The 18,290-nt window shown below is 34.3% G+C and overlaps 1 protein-coding gene and 1 pseudogene across 9 annotated transcripts in view; one reads left to right on the plus strand and one right to left on the minus strand.

Annotated features, from left to right (window-relative positions):
- The first annotated feature begins 7,522 nt into the window (after window positions 1–7,522).
- HAT1 (histone acetyltransferase 1) overlaps window positions 7,523–18,290 on the plus strand; it is a 43,309-nt gene continuing 32,541 nt past the window's right edge. Inside the window, exons 1-3 of one of the 9 annotated variants that reach the window (XM_039856038.1) lie at window positions 7,530–7,614; window positions 7,718–7,898; window positions 10,055–10,159. In XM_039856038.1, coding sequence (XP_039711972.1) covers window positions 10,066–10,159 — 94 coding nt within the window. In that variant the 5' untranslated portion in view covers window positions 7,530–7,614; window positions 7,718–7,898; window positions 10,055–10,065. The other 8 variants (XM_039856041.1, XM_039856034.1, XM_039856039.1 and 5 more) reach the window with 8 other exon arrangements.
- LOC120597358 (uncharacterized) lies at window positions 12,700–12,818 on the minus strand (annotated as a pseudogene).

Consider the following 18,290-nt stretch of genomic DNA (forward strand, 5'->3'; position numbering starts at 1 on the left):
TCATTGCGTCCCTGGATTGCCCTTTTGGAGGAAGGAGAACTGATCATAGGATGAAATCAACCCCAGTGAGTAGGGAATTTCTTAAAAGAAGAGGGCAAGTTTATAGTGAAAACCTAGAAAAAGGACCCACTAAGGAAGAAAAGGTCACAAAACCTCAAGACAAGGAAGCTAGGAGCTGAAGTATGCCTATAAAGAAACTCCTTCTGAAAAATTACTATAAAGGAATAATGTAACATTAATCAGTATTAAATTGTACTGATCAGAAGAATTTCAGGAAGTTTAAGTTAGAAAATTCTAAAGAAATGGTATGAAACAGCTAGATTTGGAGGAGAGTTAGATCTCTAGGAGGTCTAATGGGTAGATGAAGGAGGAAAAGTGGGCAACTTGTGGAACGATCAGCATTCTTTTTAATCAGAAGAGGATGGAAGGCTGAGAACACAGATGGAACCTGACCAAGAACAGTTAAAGGTCTCAGTCAAAGTTCTACTCTGTATATTCCATTCCCAGTAGCCCTGACAATAGGATACTACCTAAAGGTAATAATATAGGAAGAAAAAACTTTATGAAAATGAAATTAACAGGAATTAAGAGTAGAGTCATAAGAAGTCTTCACCATGTCATAAGGTCTTTGTACTGCAAAAAATGCCACAAAAGATAAGAATAAACTATTGTACAAAAGGAGTTAACTAACAGATGAGATCAATCTCCCTTTGTTTAAACATACTAGAGAACCTTGAAGGGATCTTAGGACATTTCATCGTGTGGAATTCTATATGGTTATGAAGTTCTAATCCATCTCTTAAGGATAGTATGTGCTTTATTATTGATATCTATAAGAAGGAAATATGAAGTGAATATAACTGTCCCTCTCTATAAAGATCTTATAATGTATTGGGAAAATAACATGTAGGTAAAACCATTAATTAACAATGCATATGCTATACTATGTGGCAAATTTATGTAATACAGGTCTATAGAAAGAAAAATATCAATTCAAGCTCGATAATACATAGCAGGTCTTACAGAAACTGTAATTCATCACTTCTTGAATTTACCACTTCTCTGTGTTCCTTCCAGAGTATGTCGTAATACCCTATTCTTCCTCCTTCATCCATATTCTCAGCCCTAATACCTATCTCCTTAACACTAACATTAGCTATGTGGCAGTAATTAAATATTTATTGATTATTCCTAGCTGGTCACTCTATCACCAGCCATTCATCTTCCTACATTTTCTCAGTGAAGACCACTGCCATTGCACTAGTTGCTCAAGGCAGAAAGCTGGGTATCAGAATCTTTCTTAACCCTCACATCCATATAGCCATCTAAGCCTGTGTTTTCCATCCTTTTCGGTGCTTTTTAAGTCTCTTTTCTTGATAATAGCCTTCATTATGCCTCCTAATTGCTCTCCAAGCCTCCAGTTCTCCACTTCTACTGATCACTATCCTTCATTCTCTCATAGTGCTTTCAAGTGTTTGATCTAAAACGGAAATTAAATTCTGTCACTTCCCCATCCTTCAGTGGCTCTCTGTTCACTTCAATATAAAATCCTCACTATGGTGAAGGGGAGAAGCTTCCTGATTTGGCCCCTTCCTCTTACTTATATCTTACTACTACTATACTTGTTCTTTTAGCCACAAGGATTTTTGAACTTTTGTGCTATTTCTTTTGCTGAGACTATTCTACTCCACATTTATTCCGATGTGCATATCCTTTAAGATACAGCTCAATAATCTCCTCCTCCAGAAAATAATACTTGACCCCCTTGCCCCATCTGGAGTAGGCACCCCCTCTATACATAGTATTTATTACACTCTATTGTAATTACTTCTTTGCTTATTGTCTTTTCCACTGGTGGCTCTCAAACTTTATTGACCCAGACTTACACAGAAAATATGTTTTTAATCACAATCCCAGTCCACACTGAAATAAAAATTTCATGAAGCAGTATTGAACTTTACTACAGGCAGTACACTCTAGTATTTACTATTCTGTACTATTCTATCTCTTTTTTTCTAATTCTAGTTTCAAAGTACTGAATTAATTTCATGACTCATCGTTTAAAATTACTGCAATAGACTGTGAACTCACACAGATTCTCAAGCATGGTAGATGCTCAATATAATTAAAGGAAAAGATAAAACAAAAATCTCTGTATCCCTAGCAATTAGCATAGGACTAGGCACATAGCAGTGGTCAATAAAAATGATTGATAAAAGAATAAACATACACTTCTAAGGCAGACCATCTTCTGCCTTAGAAGTGTATGTTTATTCTTTTATCAATCATCTTTCCTCCCCCCATTACCTCACTTTTTAAGAATAAGATTTTCTTACATTACATTAAGGTGAAAACATAGCCATGTAAGCACAGATACAGAGAGATAGAGAGGCATAATTGCCAAAGGCCAACTGTTAAGTCTTCCCCCAAAGGCCTAATATGGTGAAGTCATCAAGGTCCAGGATCTGATCATCAGTTTTATAGGTAAGAAATTATCTTGTAAGTGGCCCAAAGATCACTTAAGGTAATCAAATTCACAAGATATTGATGAATTGCTAATATTCACTATTTTTATTGATATTATGTATCAGACAAAATTCTAAGCACTTTATATGAATCTATCCTCAAAACAACCCTGTGAAGTAGGGTTATCTCATGTTATTATCTCCATTTCATAGATGAGAAAATGAAGACTGAAACATTAAGCAACTTTCTCTAAGTTATAGAGCTAGTAAATGGTAATAAAAAAGATTAGTAGAAGGATTGTAATAAGAATGTTAAAGAGCTCTGAGAATGTAGAGCAAAACATGAAGGAAGGAAAAAAATTTAATATAGAAAACCAATCCAGGGTGCTCAATAATTGACTACTAGGAGTGCCAGAGAAAATGGAGATTTAAAATGGTGGGGAAAAATTATCAAAGAAATAAATATGAGAATTTTCCAAATCCAAAAGATGAATTTTGAGTTCAAGGTGTCTTCTACGTATCTAGAACAATGAATGAAAAACATTCAATATGAAGGTGCATTATAAAATATCAGAACATTGGAGATAGAAAGAGGATATCCTGTATCTAGAACACACAGATCCATGAAGCAAGAGGAAGACATGAAAATGGCCCCATTAAATGGGTCACTGAAGAAATTTTTGCCTCCTTTCCTCACGATCTTTAGCTTATGATTTTGAGATCCTATATCCAAGGGAGGAATGCATCCATCAGGAAACACCATCAAGGTTCAGACGAATTGGAAACTGAGACTGCCCCCTGGCCATTATGACCTCCTCAAGCTCTAGAACTAAAGGCAGAAAAAAAAAAGTCACCATAGCCGTGTGGTGGTTAATCTCAATCATCAAGGGGAAATGAGGTTGCTGCTATACGATGAGACAAAGATGACTATGAAACCCAACTGAGGCAACTCAATAAGATAGCCAACCCAACAAAAATAAGTCCATAGTGGATTCAGATCATTTGGGAGTTAAGGTTTAGTCACTGCACCAGATAAACAATTAGACCTGGTCAAGGTGCTTAGAAGGAAAAGGGGACATGCAATGAAGGGTTGAAAAAGAAAGTTATGATTATCGCCTTGAGCCTTATGGCCGCCTACAGAAAGGAAATTCAACAACAGCTACACTTTATATTATTCTCATTCCCAAAACACCCCCATCTTATATGAAGAGCACTAGCATTGGCTAACATTTTAAATATTATCATCCTATGATGATATGCTAGCTAATAGGACCATGTGTGTCCATTGTGTTGGGGACATTGATTGCTACACAAGAGATTGCCATACATGAATTTCTTAAAGGTCAGGTAAAACTAGGAAGATATTGGGGCTTGAACTGCATTTTTCAGTGTTCCACACAGAAGGGAGATCTATGAACAAAAAAGACAACAGAAGCAAGGATCCAGAGTTTCCCTGTCAGGGAATTAGTACAATGTGGAAGTCCCTTTCAGCTCACTGAAGAAAGATATAAAAAGTAAACCTTTTATTCTCTAAATGCATCTTAATCCTACCGATACACCCTCTTTACCTCATGAATCAAGTTCTCTTTGTATCATACAGTACCAGTTGGCATGACCCTTTCTTCCTGTTAGCTCATTTAAGAGACTGGCAAAAGTATTCTCTGACATCCCTGTGTTGATGAGATTAGTGACCAACTTAAAATCTGGATTCCTTCTAGCAAAATTTTCAGAAAGAATTCTTTTAATTTTACAAATTTACATAGCGAATAGTTGGTTTAGCTTGTTAAAAACTATATACATATTCCTTAAAATTCTGATATATAAAAAAATTTAGAAGAAACACTATCATAAAGCTAAATTTTACTTTATGAACTACTGTTTCAAAAAGTAAAGCAAGCATCACTAGATGGTCATTTTGAAACCACATATAAGCAATTATAGTGCTCTTCCCTAATCCTAACCAATCTTTGCTTATAAATAATGACAGAATGCAAAATCAGAAATATTAATTTTCAACTAATTGTTCTTTTTTTCAATTAAACTGCTTCTCTTTGATTCTGTGTATCATAATTTATAGAATATAAAGAAGAGGGTAAGGAGTTAGCAACCATGTCTAAAAAAATTCCAAAAAGATCAATGTTTCTAATTATGAAAGAGGCCAATAAATTCTCATTAAAAGAAGCAAACAGTATTTTTTTAAAAAAAGTCCCTCATTAATCCCCATCTCCAAATTCCCTCTCTTATAGGCAGCTACAGTTAAACCTGTTAGGTATGCTTTCAAAAGTTTTCTATGTTTCTATCAAAACGTACTTTTTTATACAAATAAAATAACCTTATAATGTTGTGTAATTTCTTTTTTAACCTGTTATATAGTAGATATTTTCCCAAATCAGTACATATCAGCTCCTTTTGATGAAAGTTTAGGCTATTTCCAATTTGCCAGTAAAATTAATGCTTAATTGAACATCTTTGTTGATGTATCTTTTCATTTTTGCGCAAATAGTTTTGTTGGACAAATGTTTCTAAGTGAAACTACTAGCTCAAAAGATATATAAATTTAAAAATTTGTTAAATTTGTTGTAATTGCTAAATTTCTTCTCAAGAAAAGTGCTAGTATGTACACTTACAGAGAGTGTATGAGAGTTAAAAAATAGAAAATGCAAACTGTTATTAATGTGTGTCTTTAAGTTATTCCTCTAACAGTAGGTTTCAAGATGAGCTGGTCTGTTTTAATTTTCTGTCTTTTATCCCATATGAAAGTCACCCAGCTGGGTGGGTAGGGGATTCTGGATAACTGTTCTAGGAACTGAAACTCATGTCTCATCCCTATACTATTAGCACTATGAGCTAAACAAATGAGTTAACTATTGTTATGTGCATGTATTTTGAAATAAAGACACATCAACTACCTACATCTTTTAGATTTCAGCTTTCCTACTTCTACTTTCTAATGACCATACTTTTAATGCCATGTTTTTGTTGTTGTTTTTTTTTTTAATTCATTCTGGGAGTTTAAAGACAAGATGGCAAAATTTACTAGCCTCTATGCTCTTGAACCTGCAGCAAACATGGTTGCCCATTCATTTCTAATAGTGTAATATGGTCTTTTTCTCTGAAGAAAAATGCCTTTCCCAGATGTATTCTAGAATAAATATTATCACACTAATACCACCTCATAGTAACATAGAATTTTACACTTTACAAACCTTTTTCATAAATATCGTTCCATTTGATTTTCACAACACCCAGGTGGTGACTGGAAAGGTATTATCTCCACTTAATTGATGAAACAGGGTCACACAATCATGAAGTAGAACTAAATCTAGTAGGGCTTGAACTTTCCGCACCACTATGCTGCCTCTTCCAAAAATACCAGGACAGCATATTCCTTTTTGTAGATATTTTATTCCATAGTGGTAACATTCACTTCCTAAATCTCCTTTAGAACAAGGTAAAATATAAATTTAAAAAGAGGTGGAAAAACCCATAAAAAAATACATTTTCCTTTTTGGCAATTTTACTATTACCTTTCTAAAAGAAGTCATTCTTTTATCTTTTAGGTAAACTGTACCTAAACATATATCCTGTGATATTTTAATAAATATATGCGAACGGTTCTAAGACAACGGACAATGTAAAATGTAATTTTTTGCAAGTTGGTCATACTAAATGTTAATTACATGCTAGGTACAGGTTTCATCATATTTCTTATTCGTATTCATCTTACTTATTCATATTTATCATGTATAGGTTTCATCGTATTTCTTTCCTACAACTAACCATCAAGTCACAGGACTAATTTGTTTCAGATTTGCTGCATTTAAAATAATTCCCTTGATTTCTTATTGTAAGGATCATAATTGCTGGTCAGCAATAGGCTGATCTACAAATAAGGTGTTTTTGGAAAGAAATGGTGAGTCTTGCCATTTTAACAAAGGATTATAAAAAATTGTTTTCCTTTTTTTGACCCATGTCATTGATTAATAGCATTCGTTTCCATTTTATTCTTCATACATTATAGTCATAATTTCTGGTGTTTCTTTAGGGCCAAAGGAAAAGAATCTGAGTATTCTGAGTAATTTTTTTTGATTTTTATCTTCAAAAGGGCCATCCCCATGTAGTGGAACAAAGACTAGTGTTATCTGGAGAACTGGACTTTTGCGTAGGCTGCATACTGAGCATGAACTTGGACAATTTCTCTTTTCTGGGCTTTAGTTTCCTCATCCTTTAAATGAAGGGGTGTATTAGTTCTGGACTATAATCTCAAGGGTCCATTTTAGCTCTAGCATCATCATTATAAAACCTATTAACCAACATTTGTTGAGACAAGGCATTCTAGTGTATAGATAACATTGTAGGAATATTTGTGGATACCAAAAAAGTAGCTTATCATCTGGACAATAGTTTCAACAGTTACTAAATATCAACAAGCCCAATGGCCCAAAAGAGGTAACATCCTGTGATGTGGTTCAGGTTAGGACTTGAGACCTGTAGGACCAGATCAGGTCGCAGGAAGTATTAAGTAACAATTTCGGTGCACTAACTGGTTGCCAAGTAACCTTAAGAGTGAAAGCCGACTACCTAAATTGATATAGCATTGTATGTTAAAAAACAAAGAAGAAAAACGATGTTAAGCAAGAATTAGCAAATACAGCAAAAATAGAAACAAATAAAATAAGTGAAAATTTCTCCTGTAACTGCAACTCAATTCCCACATTTCAAGCTAGGGTTCAGGTGTTTAGATCTACCATCCAGGCCAAGAAGAAAGTTTTTCTATTAGTCTCCAAAACATCGCTATCGGGGAAAACAGCCATAAGGTATCTATATTATTCAAATCACCCCCAAAGAAACTCTCTCCCAGGGTTAGGGAGCGTCTCAACATCAGAAGAACCCTTTTTGCGGCCTCCGCCTCCAATTCGGGCCTGCAAAGCGGCTGACAACACTCGCCGTGCCTAGGCAACGGTCGGAGCATTCCCGGCGGTGTTAGCCCCGCCTCTTGTGCTGCTTCCGCCACTCCGCGCCTCGAACCTCCTCCTCTCATTGGTGGGCGGCGGAAATGCGTGAGACAGTGCGCTCACTTCCGGCCAGGGAGCGCGCGGGTTGATTCGTCCTTCCTCGGCCGCGGGTGCTCACAGCTCGGAAATGGCGGGTAAGTTCCCGGGAAAAGTTTACCAGGGGGAGGGGGCGGGCAGGTTTGAGAAAGAACGCCTGGACGGTGGTGACAGTCCACGCCTGAAACTTTCGGCCTCTAGCCTCGGTTCCAGAAGGCCTATTTCAACCTGGAAGTGCGGAGCTCTGAGCGCATCTCCTTGTCGGCAGAGGTTCGTGCCCCCGCCCCCAACTGCTCCGGGTTCTGCGCCTTCAGCGAAGAACTTGGCCCCTGCGTGAGGGACGAAGAGGCCGGGAAAAAGCATCGCGATCTGGGTTTGTAAGGTGCCAGGTGCTTTGAGGCCTGTTTCTCTTCTCGTTCCTTTTGCCCACTACAGCCTCAGCTACACTAGTCTATTTCTGTTCCCGCCAGCTGATTTTAATACTCAGATCCTCCTCCTCTTCCCGATCTCCTCCACCTTCCACTACCGTCAATTTAAGAGCTAGCGCGTTGCTGCCTTGCCCTGAACTTGAGGGCTCTCACTTGAATCTTTACTGATTTCATAGTCGTCTCCTTTATCTCTCACATTTTAGTATTCCTAGGATCTGTTTAGATTTCTTTTGAGAAAAAAGTTCTCACATTCTTCCTTCATCTAAACTTTTAGAGTGTGTCAACTACGATATAATTCTCTTGTGGTCATTCTATTCTGCTCTCTTCGTTGAGTCTTCAGTTTACATTTAATAAGTAATAAGTGCTATAATTTTGTACGTGTATTAAGACTGTTTTGATGTGAGTATATACTCTTTTTTCCTAATTGCATATCTTTTGACATGATGGACAATTTCTATTTTTCTCTTTTCCCGGTGCCTTCATAGTAGTCTCATTACACTTTTATGGATGTGCTAGATAGACAGGCTATATCAAGAGTCTTACAGATGTGTAAGGAAGAGCTGTAGGATCTTGGGGACATATGCATTGCATACGATGTACATATTGTAAGAATTACACCTGAATTCAAACCTCAGTTCCACCATTTAGTAGTTGGGTGCCCTTAAAGAAATAAACTTCTTTTTAAGCCTGAGATTTTAACTATGAAATGGGGCTGATATAGTATCTGCTTGTTTTATGGAATTGTGAGGATTAAGCTAATGTATGATTTCACAAGTTAAGTTTTGTTGCTTAGATTACACATAATTCCTCGAAGTGGGTTGTATTATCTGTTTTTTAGATTAGGATCAGAGAAGTAATGTGCTCTAGTTCACATATCTAGCCCTTTTCCCATTTGCCCCAAGATAACTTGTGAATTACAGTCCTAACTTTACACCCAAAGTTTGTCATGAAATATCTTGCTTTTATTATTATTTATTTTTCCATTGCTCTACTATATCAATAGTCTTTGAAAACAAAAGACATTCCATTTATAGCATTCTATTTTTAGTAGTTGGATCACTGAAAATGTAAAATCCTAGAAAATGTAGCATTCCTTTGTGAGCTGCACTTTTATTTTTTCTAAATGGGAAAAAGGCTAGTAAATAAATGACTGGATTTGAATGCAGGATTATTCTGACTCTGAATAATTTATATTCCCTCGTGTTTCCCCATTTTGTGTGTGTGTGTGTGTGTGTGTGTGTGTGTGTATTAACCACTTATTGAAGTTTATGTCGTATGATTGTACCCATTTTCTGCTCACGACTTTTTCTCCTGAATTTTTTTACTAATTTTTATGTAATTTGTCAGATCGTTATCTTTGCTTGAAAGTTCCTCTTAATAATGATTCTTCCATTGTTAATTATTTGTTATATATTGATGATTAGCCACGTTGTAAAACAATTTGGTTATTCCAGTAGTCCTGGAATAGTTTGTAATTTTATGCACAGATAGTAGGGATAAAAAAAAAAACTTTAATACAGTGAAAATTTTCTCTTTCTAACCCTGTCCGCATTCCTTCTCTTCGCCTTGAGGTAACCATGGTTACCAGTTTCTTGTGTATCCTTTCTGAGATAATCTATGCATTATCAGTTGATGGTTTTTTAATAGTTGGTCTGGAAGTATTAGAAATGGGAGAATTTTTTCAGTATTAGAAATGAATTGCTATTGTAATTATCAAGGGACATTCTCACTTTATTTCTTGGAGCAGTGGCTTTCTTTTTACATTTCTTTAAAAAAGGCTACATAGGTATAAATTCTAGCAGGTAATTTATATTAGTATTAAGTGTTCAGAAATGTCAGTAGTCTGTCATGTTAATTTTCAGGTTTACTCATTTAAGTAAAGCAAGCCTAGCTTGTAAGTCTTAATCTCAGAAATGATGTTTTGTCTGTTTTATAATGAGGCATTCATACTCTACATTTATTTAGGAGTATATGCAGAACAACCTGTACTTTTATGATCTATTAAAATGCTTTAAATCTTACCTTTATGTCACTACTAATAAGAACCCTATTTTTGGTTTGATAGTTTAAACCATTTCCAACCTGACCTTTTAAAAACCTTTTCTCTTAGGATTTGGTGCTATGGAGAAATTTTTGGTTGAATATAAGAGTGCAGTGGAGAAGAAACTGGCAGAATACAAATGTAACACCAATACAGCAATTGAACTAAAATTAGGTATGTGTGCCATTTTTAAGTGCTATTGTGTATGTACTCTGTGCGTGTGTGTGTGTGTGTATATATATAGTCTTTTTAAATTTGAAGTAGAATTTTATATAAGTGTAGTTTATGTAAATATAGTTTCTGCATTTATTGAACACATTCAGATTTTATTCATTCTTGATTTATGTCATGGAGTGGGTAGGTGTTTGAGAGGTGGCAGAGTTTATATACAGGAAGTACAGTGTGGCAAAAAGTGACAGGAACAAGTGATCTCAGTCTCTTAAAAATATTTATCTTAAAAAATATATTTATCTTTAGTTTTTTCCTTTTAAAAATAATAATGTGTTGATGAGGACGTGAAAAAGTCATAAAATGCTGATGGGAACATAATGATACAATTACTTTGGAAAACCATTTGGCAGGTTCTTGAAAAGTTAGAAACATGAATTTATTATATGACCCAGCAATTCTATTCCTAGGTATCTACCCAAGAGAAATAAAAACAAATGTCCATACAAAAACTCATACATGAGTGTTCATAGCAGCATTAGTCACAACCCAGATATCCATCGACTGGTAAACGGATAAAGTATGGTATGTATATGATGGAATACTATTTAACAATAAAAAGGAATGAAGGTGTTGAAATGCTACAACATGGATGAACCTCAGAAACAGTCTAAGTGAAAGAAACCAGACCACCTCCCCGCTCCAAAAAACCCCACATACTGTATGATTCCATTTGTATTCCATTTGTATGATTCCAAATCCATAGAGACAGAAAGTAGATTGATTATTGGTTGCCTGGGCCTGAGGGTGAGAATGGAGAATGACTTCAAATGAGCATGAGATTTCTTTTGGGGGCCATGGAACATTTTAAAGTTAGACTATAGCAATGGTTACATAATTTTAAATTTAAAAATTATTGAATTATACTCTTAAGTAAGTGAATTTCATGGTATATAAATTATACCTCAATAAAGCAGTTTAATTATTTTTTTCAGAAATCCTTGTGCAGACATTTTATTCCTTATACAGACATTATTTTTCTAAAACCAGGATCCTGTTGTTAGGCTGTTTTGTTGTTTAGCTTAACAATGTCTTAAATGTCATTCTCTGTAACTACGTAGGGATCGACCTTATTCTTTCAGTTACATAATACTCTATGACTATATCATAACTTATTTAAGTATTTCCTTTTGGGGGATTGCTTCTCCCTTGCTGTTAAAAATAATTCTCTAATAAATATTCTTGTGTTTATTTAATCCACTTGTGTGAGTGTTCGATGGAATGTGTGACTAGAATTTGAAATGCTGGATCAGAGTTTCTCAACTTCGGTACTATTGACTTTTTGGGTTAGATAATTCTTTGGGTTAGGTAGTTCTTTGTTATTCTATGCATTGTAGGATATTTACCAGCATCCCTAGTCTCCACTTACTAGATGACAGTAACATTATTCTCCATTTGCAACAATCAAAAATGTCTTGTGACATTACCAGTATCCCCAAGGATAATGAGTAAAATTGCTCCTGTTTGAAAACCACTGTGCCAAATCCAAGGAATGTGAGCATATATTTTAGTAGCTATTGACAAATTACCTTCCAAAAAAGTACCTATGCTTACACCAGAATTTTATGAGATATTCTTAACTCTACCCTGGTCAGTGTTTCATATTATTTTAAAAAAAAAAGCATCCTGCCCTTCCCTTCTGATGGGTGAAATATGGTTTCTTGTTTTAATTTGTATTTTGTCTATTAGATTCAGCAGCTTTTCTTTCTTCCTTTTGGCCATATTTATGTCTTATTGACTGCATTCTCCCCACAACAGACTTTTGGCCATATTTATGTCTTATCGACTGCATTCCTTTTGGCCATATTTATGTCTTATTGACTGCATTTTCCCCACAACAGACTTTTAAAAAAATTCTAGTGAAAAGTACATAACATAAAATTTACCATCTTTACCATTTTTAAGTGTACAATTCAATAGTGTTGATTATTATATTCACATTGTTGTGCAGCAGGATCTTCAGAACTTTTTCTTCTTGCAAAATTGAAGCTGTATACCCATTAACAACTCCTTATTTCCTTTCCCTCCAACCTTTGGCAGCCACTATTTTACTTTGTAGAATTTGACTACTGTTGATACCTCATATGAGTAGAATCATATTTGTTTTTTTGTGACTGGCTTATTTAGCATGATGTCCTCAAAGTTCATCCATTTTGTAGCACGTGACAAGATTTCCTTTTAAGGCTGAATAATATTCCATTGTATATGTATATACTGTCTTTTATTTATCCATTTATTGTTGATGGATATTTGGGGTTCTTCTACCTCTTAGCTATTGTGAATAAGGGTGCTATGAATATGGTTAGCAAATATTTCTTTGAGATGCCGCTTTGAATTCTTTTGGATGTATACCCAGAAGTGGCCTTGCTGGATCATATGGTTACTCTAATCCTCATTTTTTTCTTTTTTTTTTTTTAGGCTAGGCAACCCTTGGTTGACCTCACAGATTGCAAGGACCTTGTCCCCTTACAATTCCTTATTTTTTATGCCTACAGCACCTGATCTTCCTAGGTGGTCTCCCATCCAAGTACTAACCAGGCTTGACCCTGCTTAGCATCTGAGATCAGACAGGATCGGGCTTGTTCCGGGTAGCATGACTGTAGACTAATCTTAATTTTTTGAGGAATCTTCATACTGTTTTCCATAGTGGCTGCTTCCTTTTGCATTTCCACCAACAATACACTAAGATTTCAGTTTCTCCACAACATTGTTATTTTCTGGGCTTTTTTTTTTTAAACTGTGTTTTTAACCATCTTTTGATTTGATAATTAAAATTGATTTTTCTAAGAAAAGTATATCCTTTATATTCTAAGAAAATCAGCCCTTTTTTGTCATATGTTGTAAATATTTATTTCATAGTTTTGACTTTGGTGAGTTTGTTATGTAGAAGTTAAAACATTTTATTTATCTTATTGTGGTTTTGGTTTGCATTTCCCTAAATGACAAATGATGTTGAGCATCTTTTCATGTGTTTGTTAGCCATTTGTATGTCTTCTTTGTAGACGTGACTGTTCGTATTCCTTTGCCTTATTTTTTAATTGGGTTGTTTTGCTATTTTTTAATATATTTTATTTACATATAGTTTTTAATATATTTTAAAAACTGATGATTCTCTTACTGGAGTCTCTTACTGTTTGGGGGAGTGATTTCAGCTGATTTTCTTTTTTATTATTATTAAATTTATTGTGGTGACATTGGTTGTTAAAATTACATAGGTTTCAAGTTACAAATAATATGCACATGTATATTGCATTGTGTTCACCACCCAAAGTTAAATTTCCTTCTGTCTCCATATATTTGACCCCTTATCTATTTTCTTTTTCTCAGGCATGCAATTATAGCATCTGAATATTTTAGTAAATTTACTTTCTTTTCAATATATATGCTTTTTATTTTGTTCTCTTCACATTGGCTAGCACTTTCAGAACAGGGTTAAAAAATGATAGCAGTCATTTCTTGATTTAACAAGAATAGTTCTAGTAGTCCTTCTCTAAACGTGATCTTGGCTTATCACATTGAAGAGTGTTTTATTTTGTTTTGCAGAGTTTTTATTCAAACATGCATATTAGAGTTTATCATGTGGTACTTTGGTTTCCATGGAAATAATTTTGATTATACTGTTATATACGATATCTATAGTAGATAATATTTAGTAGATTTTATTATTAGATCTTTAGATTTTGAACCATACTTGCATTTCTAAAATGAATACCTTGATATATTTTAACCTATCAATGAAAACTTTTATGTTATTTAAGTATTTTTACATATTATCATTTATAAATGGGATTGGTCTGTATTTCTTCTTTGTGCTTTCTTTTTATGGGAGGTGGTCAGCTTTTTTGTATTCTTTATGACTTCTCATGGCCTTCTCGTTTTACTACTCTCACCCTCACCAGTTTTAGATTGACCTATAGATTGAGGTAAATAGATTTATCTGTTCCTCTGAAACTTGAAGGAATTCACCTTAATCGTAATGAAGCGTTCCTCTTCTGCCATTTAATGCTTTTTTTTTTTTTTGCCTTAATAAAATTTAGATCGCATTTTCAGGTTTTGTGGTGTGCATGATACGTTTTTTACCCTTCCATTTCTTTTAACTTTCATTCCTTTTAGGTGTATCTTTTATTGACAACGTATTTAGATTTGATGGTATAATTTTTTTATCTAGTCAGTTTATCTCCTTTATATTTATTGTTGCTTTTGTCATCTCACTTTTGTGTTGTTTCCTTGTACTTTCTCATTCCTGTCTTTTCTTATGCAGTGTGTTTTATTTGCCCTTACTCCTCTCTTGTGTTCAGTTTTAAATTCTTCTAAAAAGCCATATAAGCTATTTTGTAGATACAGGATGTATTACTTCTACTGAGATAATCTTTATATTTTAAGTTTTTTCAGCACTTATTTAGCTGTCCTATGTGGTAGACACTTACCTGGGCACTGGAAATAGAACAGCATACAAATAGCCCTCTCTTCATAGAACTTACTTTCTGACTATGAAAAACAGACAAACACATGAGAAATTGTGATATGTGTTATGGCAAAAATATAGGGCGATCATGTCCTACTGCTAAGGTGACATTTGAGTAGATACTAAAAAGTGAATCTGTAAGCCATGTAGATAGCTCAAGGAAGAGTGTACCAGGCTGAGTATGCTGGACATGTTCAGGGAACATTAAGGAAGCCATCATGACCGAAGAAGATAGCTTGGGAGGATGAAGTATCTGGAAGCCAAATGAGGAAAGTATTCAAAGAAGGAGGAAGTAATTGGTCAAATGTTGCTGGTAGTTCTAGTAACGAGAACTACTAGAATATGGTTATTTGATGATATATTTTTTCAAGAGAAGTGTTGGGGTTATAGGATCTACTTTATAGTAGTTAATTAAAAGGAGAATAGAGAAATGGAGTATAGGCTGTTTTTGAAGAGTTTTGCTGTAAAGTGGAATTGAGAAACAAGGTAGCTAGAAGAAGAGATGAGGTAAAGTTAGATAACATTTTAATTTTTTAAAAAGTGACATACGATTTACATAAAGTGAAATGGACACGTACGAAGTGTATTATTCATTGAGGTTTGTGGGTCCCCCCCAAAATAGCTGCTTTTCAAAATTTTAACTTAAAACTTATTTAGGTAGGTTGAGACATGCAGCAGATCTGCTGGGTTACATTCCTTTTTGTTTTGTTTTGTTTTTGAAACAATTACAAACTTACAGAAAAGTTGGAACTATAAATACAAAGACCTTTTTTCCCCTGAACTATTTGAAAATAAATCGCCGATTTGATGCACCATCACCACAAATACTTTGGTGTATATTTCTAATAAACAAGAACATTATCCAATATAACCAGAATTTAACCATCAAAATTAGGAAATTAATATCAGTACATTATCACCATCCAAATTCCATTCAAGTTTCCCCAGTTGTCCCAAAATACCTTTTATAGCAAAGCAATCCAGTTTAGAATCAGGGCTTACATTTGGTTTGTCTCTTTTGTCTCCTTCAGACTGGAATAATTGTCTTTTTTTTTTTGGCTTTGATGACCTGGACACTTGTGAAGATTACAGACTTTATTTTGTACAGTGTCTCTCATTTCGAGTTTGTCTCATATGTTTGCTCATGGTTTATTTCAGGTTATACATCTTTGTCAGGAATATCGCAGAAGTGTGCACATCTCATTGCACTCTTACCAGTTTGACATTATACTTGAAGATTTTTCATATATTTTATATTTTATTTACTGGATTATAACCTGTTACTATCATTTATTTTGGTACTCATCCCTAACTTGGCTAGTGAGAGCCTACTTTAAGCTGGCTTCTTTACGTGTCCTCATTATTCAATTACTTAATACTTTGATTACTTTCTGGAACAAAGTGTTCCAGGCTCATCTGTTATCTCTGCCACAGCTCTGGAAACAGCCATTTCTCTAAGGAGCCTGGTTTCTTTTACTGGAAAATGGTATTTTGAAGCTAAGATCTGCTAGGTGAGCTGGTGAGCTCATTGCTTTTGCTCTAACATTAGTGAGATCAGGCCTTCTCAGTGGACAGAACTTTGCTCCTTCCTGTTCAATCCCTGCTTCCCACAAGGTGATTGCTGTTGTGATTTCTTTCACCAAAATTAGTTCTGCCTGTTTTAGAACTTTATGTAAATGTAGTTATATATATATACTCTGTGACTGGCTTAGTTCATTCTGCATGTCTTTGAGGTACATCTTTTTGTTGCCTATATCAGTACATTCCTTTTTTATTGCTGAATACTATTTTGTTGGATATATCACTATTCACCAATTCAGAAACATTTTGATTATTTTTAGTTTGGGGCTATTGCAAATAACTGCTAAGAATGTTATTGTCCAAGTCTTTTGAGGACATGTAATTTTATTTTGGATAAATTTCTAGAAGTGGATTTGCTAGGTCATAGGGTAACTTTATGTTTAGCTTTATAAAATACTTGCCAGACTGGTTTCTTTTATGCTTGCACTAGATATTTATTAGAATTCTGATTAGTCCACGTCTTCATGAACATTTGGAGTCAATTTTCTTAATTTTAGGCATTCTAGTGGGTATGTAGTGGTATATCATTGTAATTTTAACCTGCCTTTACCTGATGACTAATGTCATTAAGCATTTTTTTATGTGTTTATTGACCATTTATATATCTCCTTTTGCGAATTGCCTGTTCAAATATTTTGCCCATTTTTAACTGGTTAGTGTCTTTTTGTTATTGTGTTGTAGGTGTTCGTTATATTTTCTGGATGTGAATCTTTTGTGCAGATAAATGTTTTGTGCATATTTTCCTCTCAGTCTGTGACTTGCCTATTCATATTCTAAACAGTGTCTTCTGATAAGTTTTTATATTGTCGAAGTCCAATTTACTAATTTTTTTTCATTTGTTAGTGTTTCCTGATTCCTGCCTAAAATCTTTGCCTATCTCAGGGAAATACGAAGATATTCTCTGTTCCGAAAGTCATGTAGTTTTACAATTAAATCTATGATTCATCTCAAATGATTTTTGTATATGGTATGAGGAATGGAGTCACACTTTGTTCTGTATGGACATTCATTTGTTCCAGTACTATGATTTGTTTGAATGCTTTGGTGCCTTTGACAAAAAAATTTACTTTATTAGTGTAGCTGTGTATCTGGATTCTGTTTTCATCCATTGATCTGTCTTTACTTCTACCAATGTTATACTGTCATGATTAGTGTAACTTTAGTGGGTCTTGAAACCAGACACTCTGAGTCCTCTGTCTTTGCTCTATTCTTGACTTTTCATTTTCATATACATTTTCAAATCAGGTTGTTAATTTCTATGAAAAAAGTTATGGGATTTTAATTGAAATTATACTGAATTATAAATGTGAGGAGAATTGTTATCTTAATATTGAACCTTTCAATCTATGAACATGACATATTTAGTTCTTCTAAAAGTGTTTTAAGTTTTCAGTCTTGCACATATTTTAAAAAATTTATCTCTGAATATATCTATGTATTTTGTTTTCAATGCTGTTGAAAGTGGTATGGTTTTAAAATGTATTTTTCTAATTTTTTTTGTGTGTGTAAATGTGTAATTGCAGTGCATGTAATTGTCTTGTACCCTGCAATCTTGCTAAAGTCACTTATAATCATTTTTTACATGTAGATTCCTTAGGATTATCTACATACACAATCATAGCACCTATTAATGAAGTCAGTTTTAGTTCTTTTTAGTCTTTATGTCCTAAATTTCATTTTCTTGCCTGATTGCACTGCATAGGACCTCTATTAGAATGCTGAATGGAAGTGGTGGAACGGACCTCTTTGCCTATTCCCAGTTGAAACAGGAAAATATTGAACCTTTCACAGTTAAGTGTGATGTTGTAGATATTTCATATGTACCCTTTTTCAGGTTGAAGTAGTTTCTTTCTGTTCCTAGTTTGGTAAGAATTTTTATCATGAATGAGTTTTGTAGTCTGCCTAATCCTTTTTCTCAGTCCATTGAGATGATCGTATAATTTTTCTAATTCTGTTAATGTGGTGAATTACATTGATGGATTTTTAAGTATTAAATCGCTGTTACATACCAATGTATTATTTTCCAACATT

The sequence above is a fragment of the Pteropus medius genome, unplaced genomic scaffold (assembly GCF_902729225.1).
Source record: "Pteropus medius unplaced genomic scaffold, Ma_sr-lr_union100, whole genome shotgun sequence".
Lineage (NCBI taxonomy): Eukaryota > Metazoa > Chordata > Mammalia > Chiroptera > Pteropodidae > Pteropus > Pteropus medius.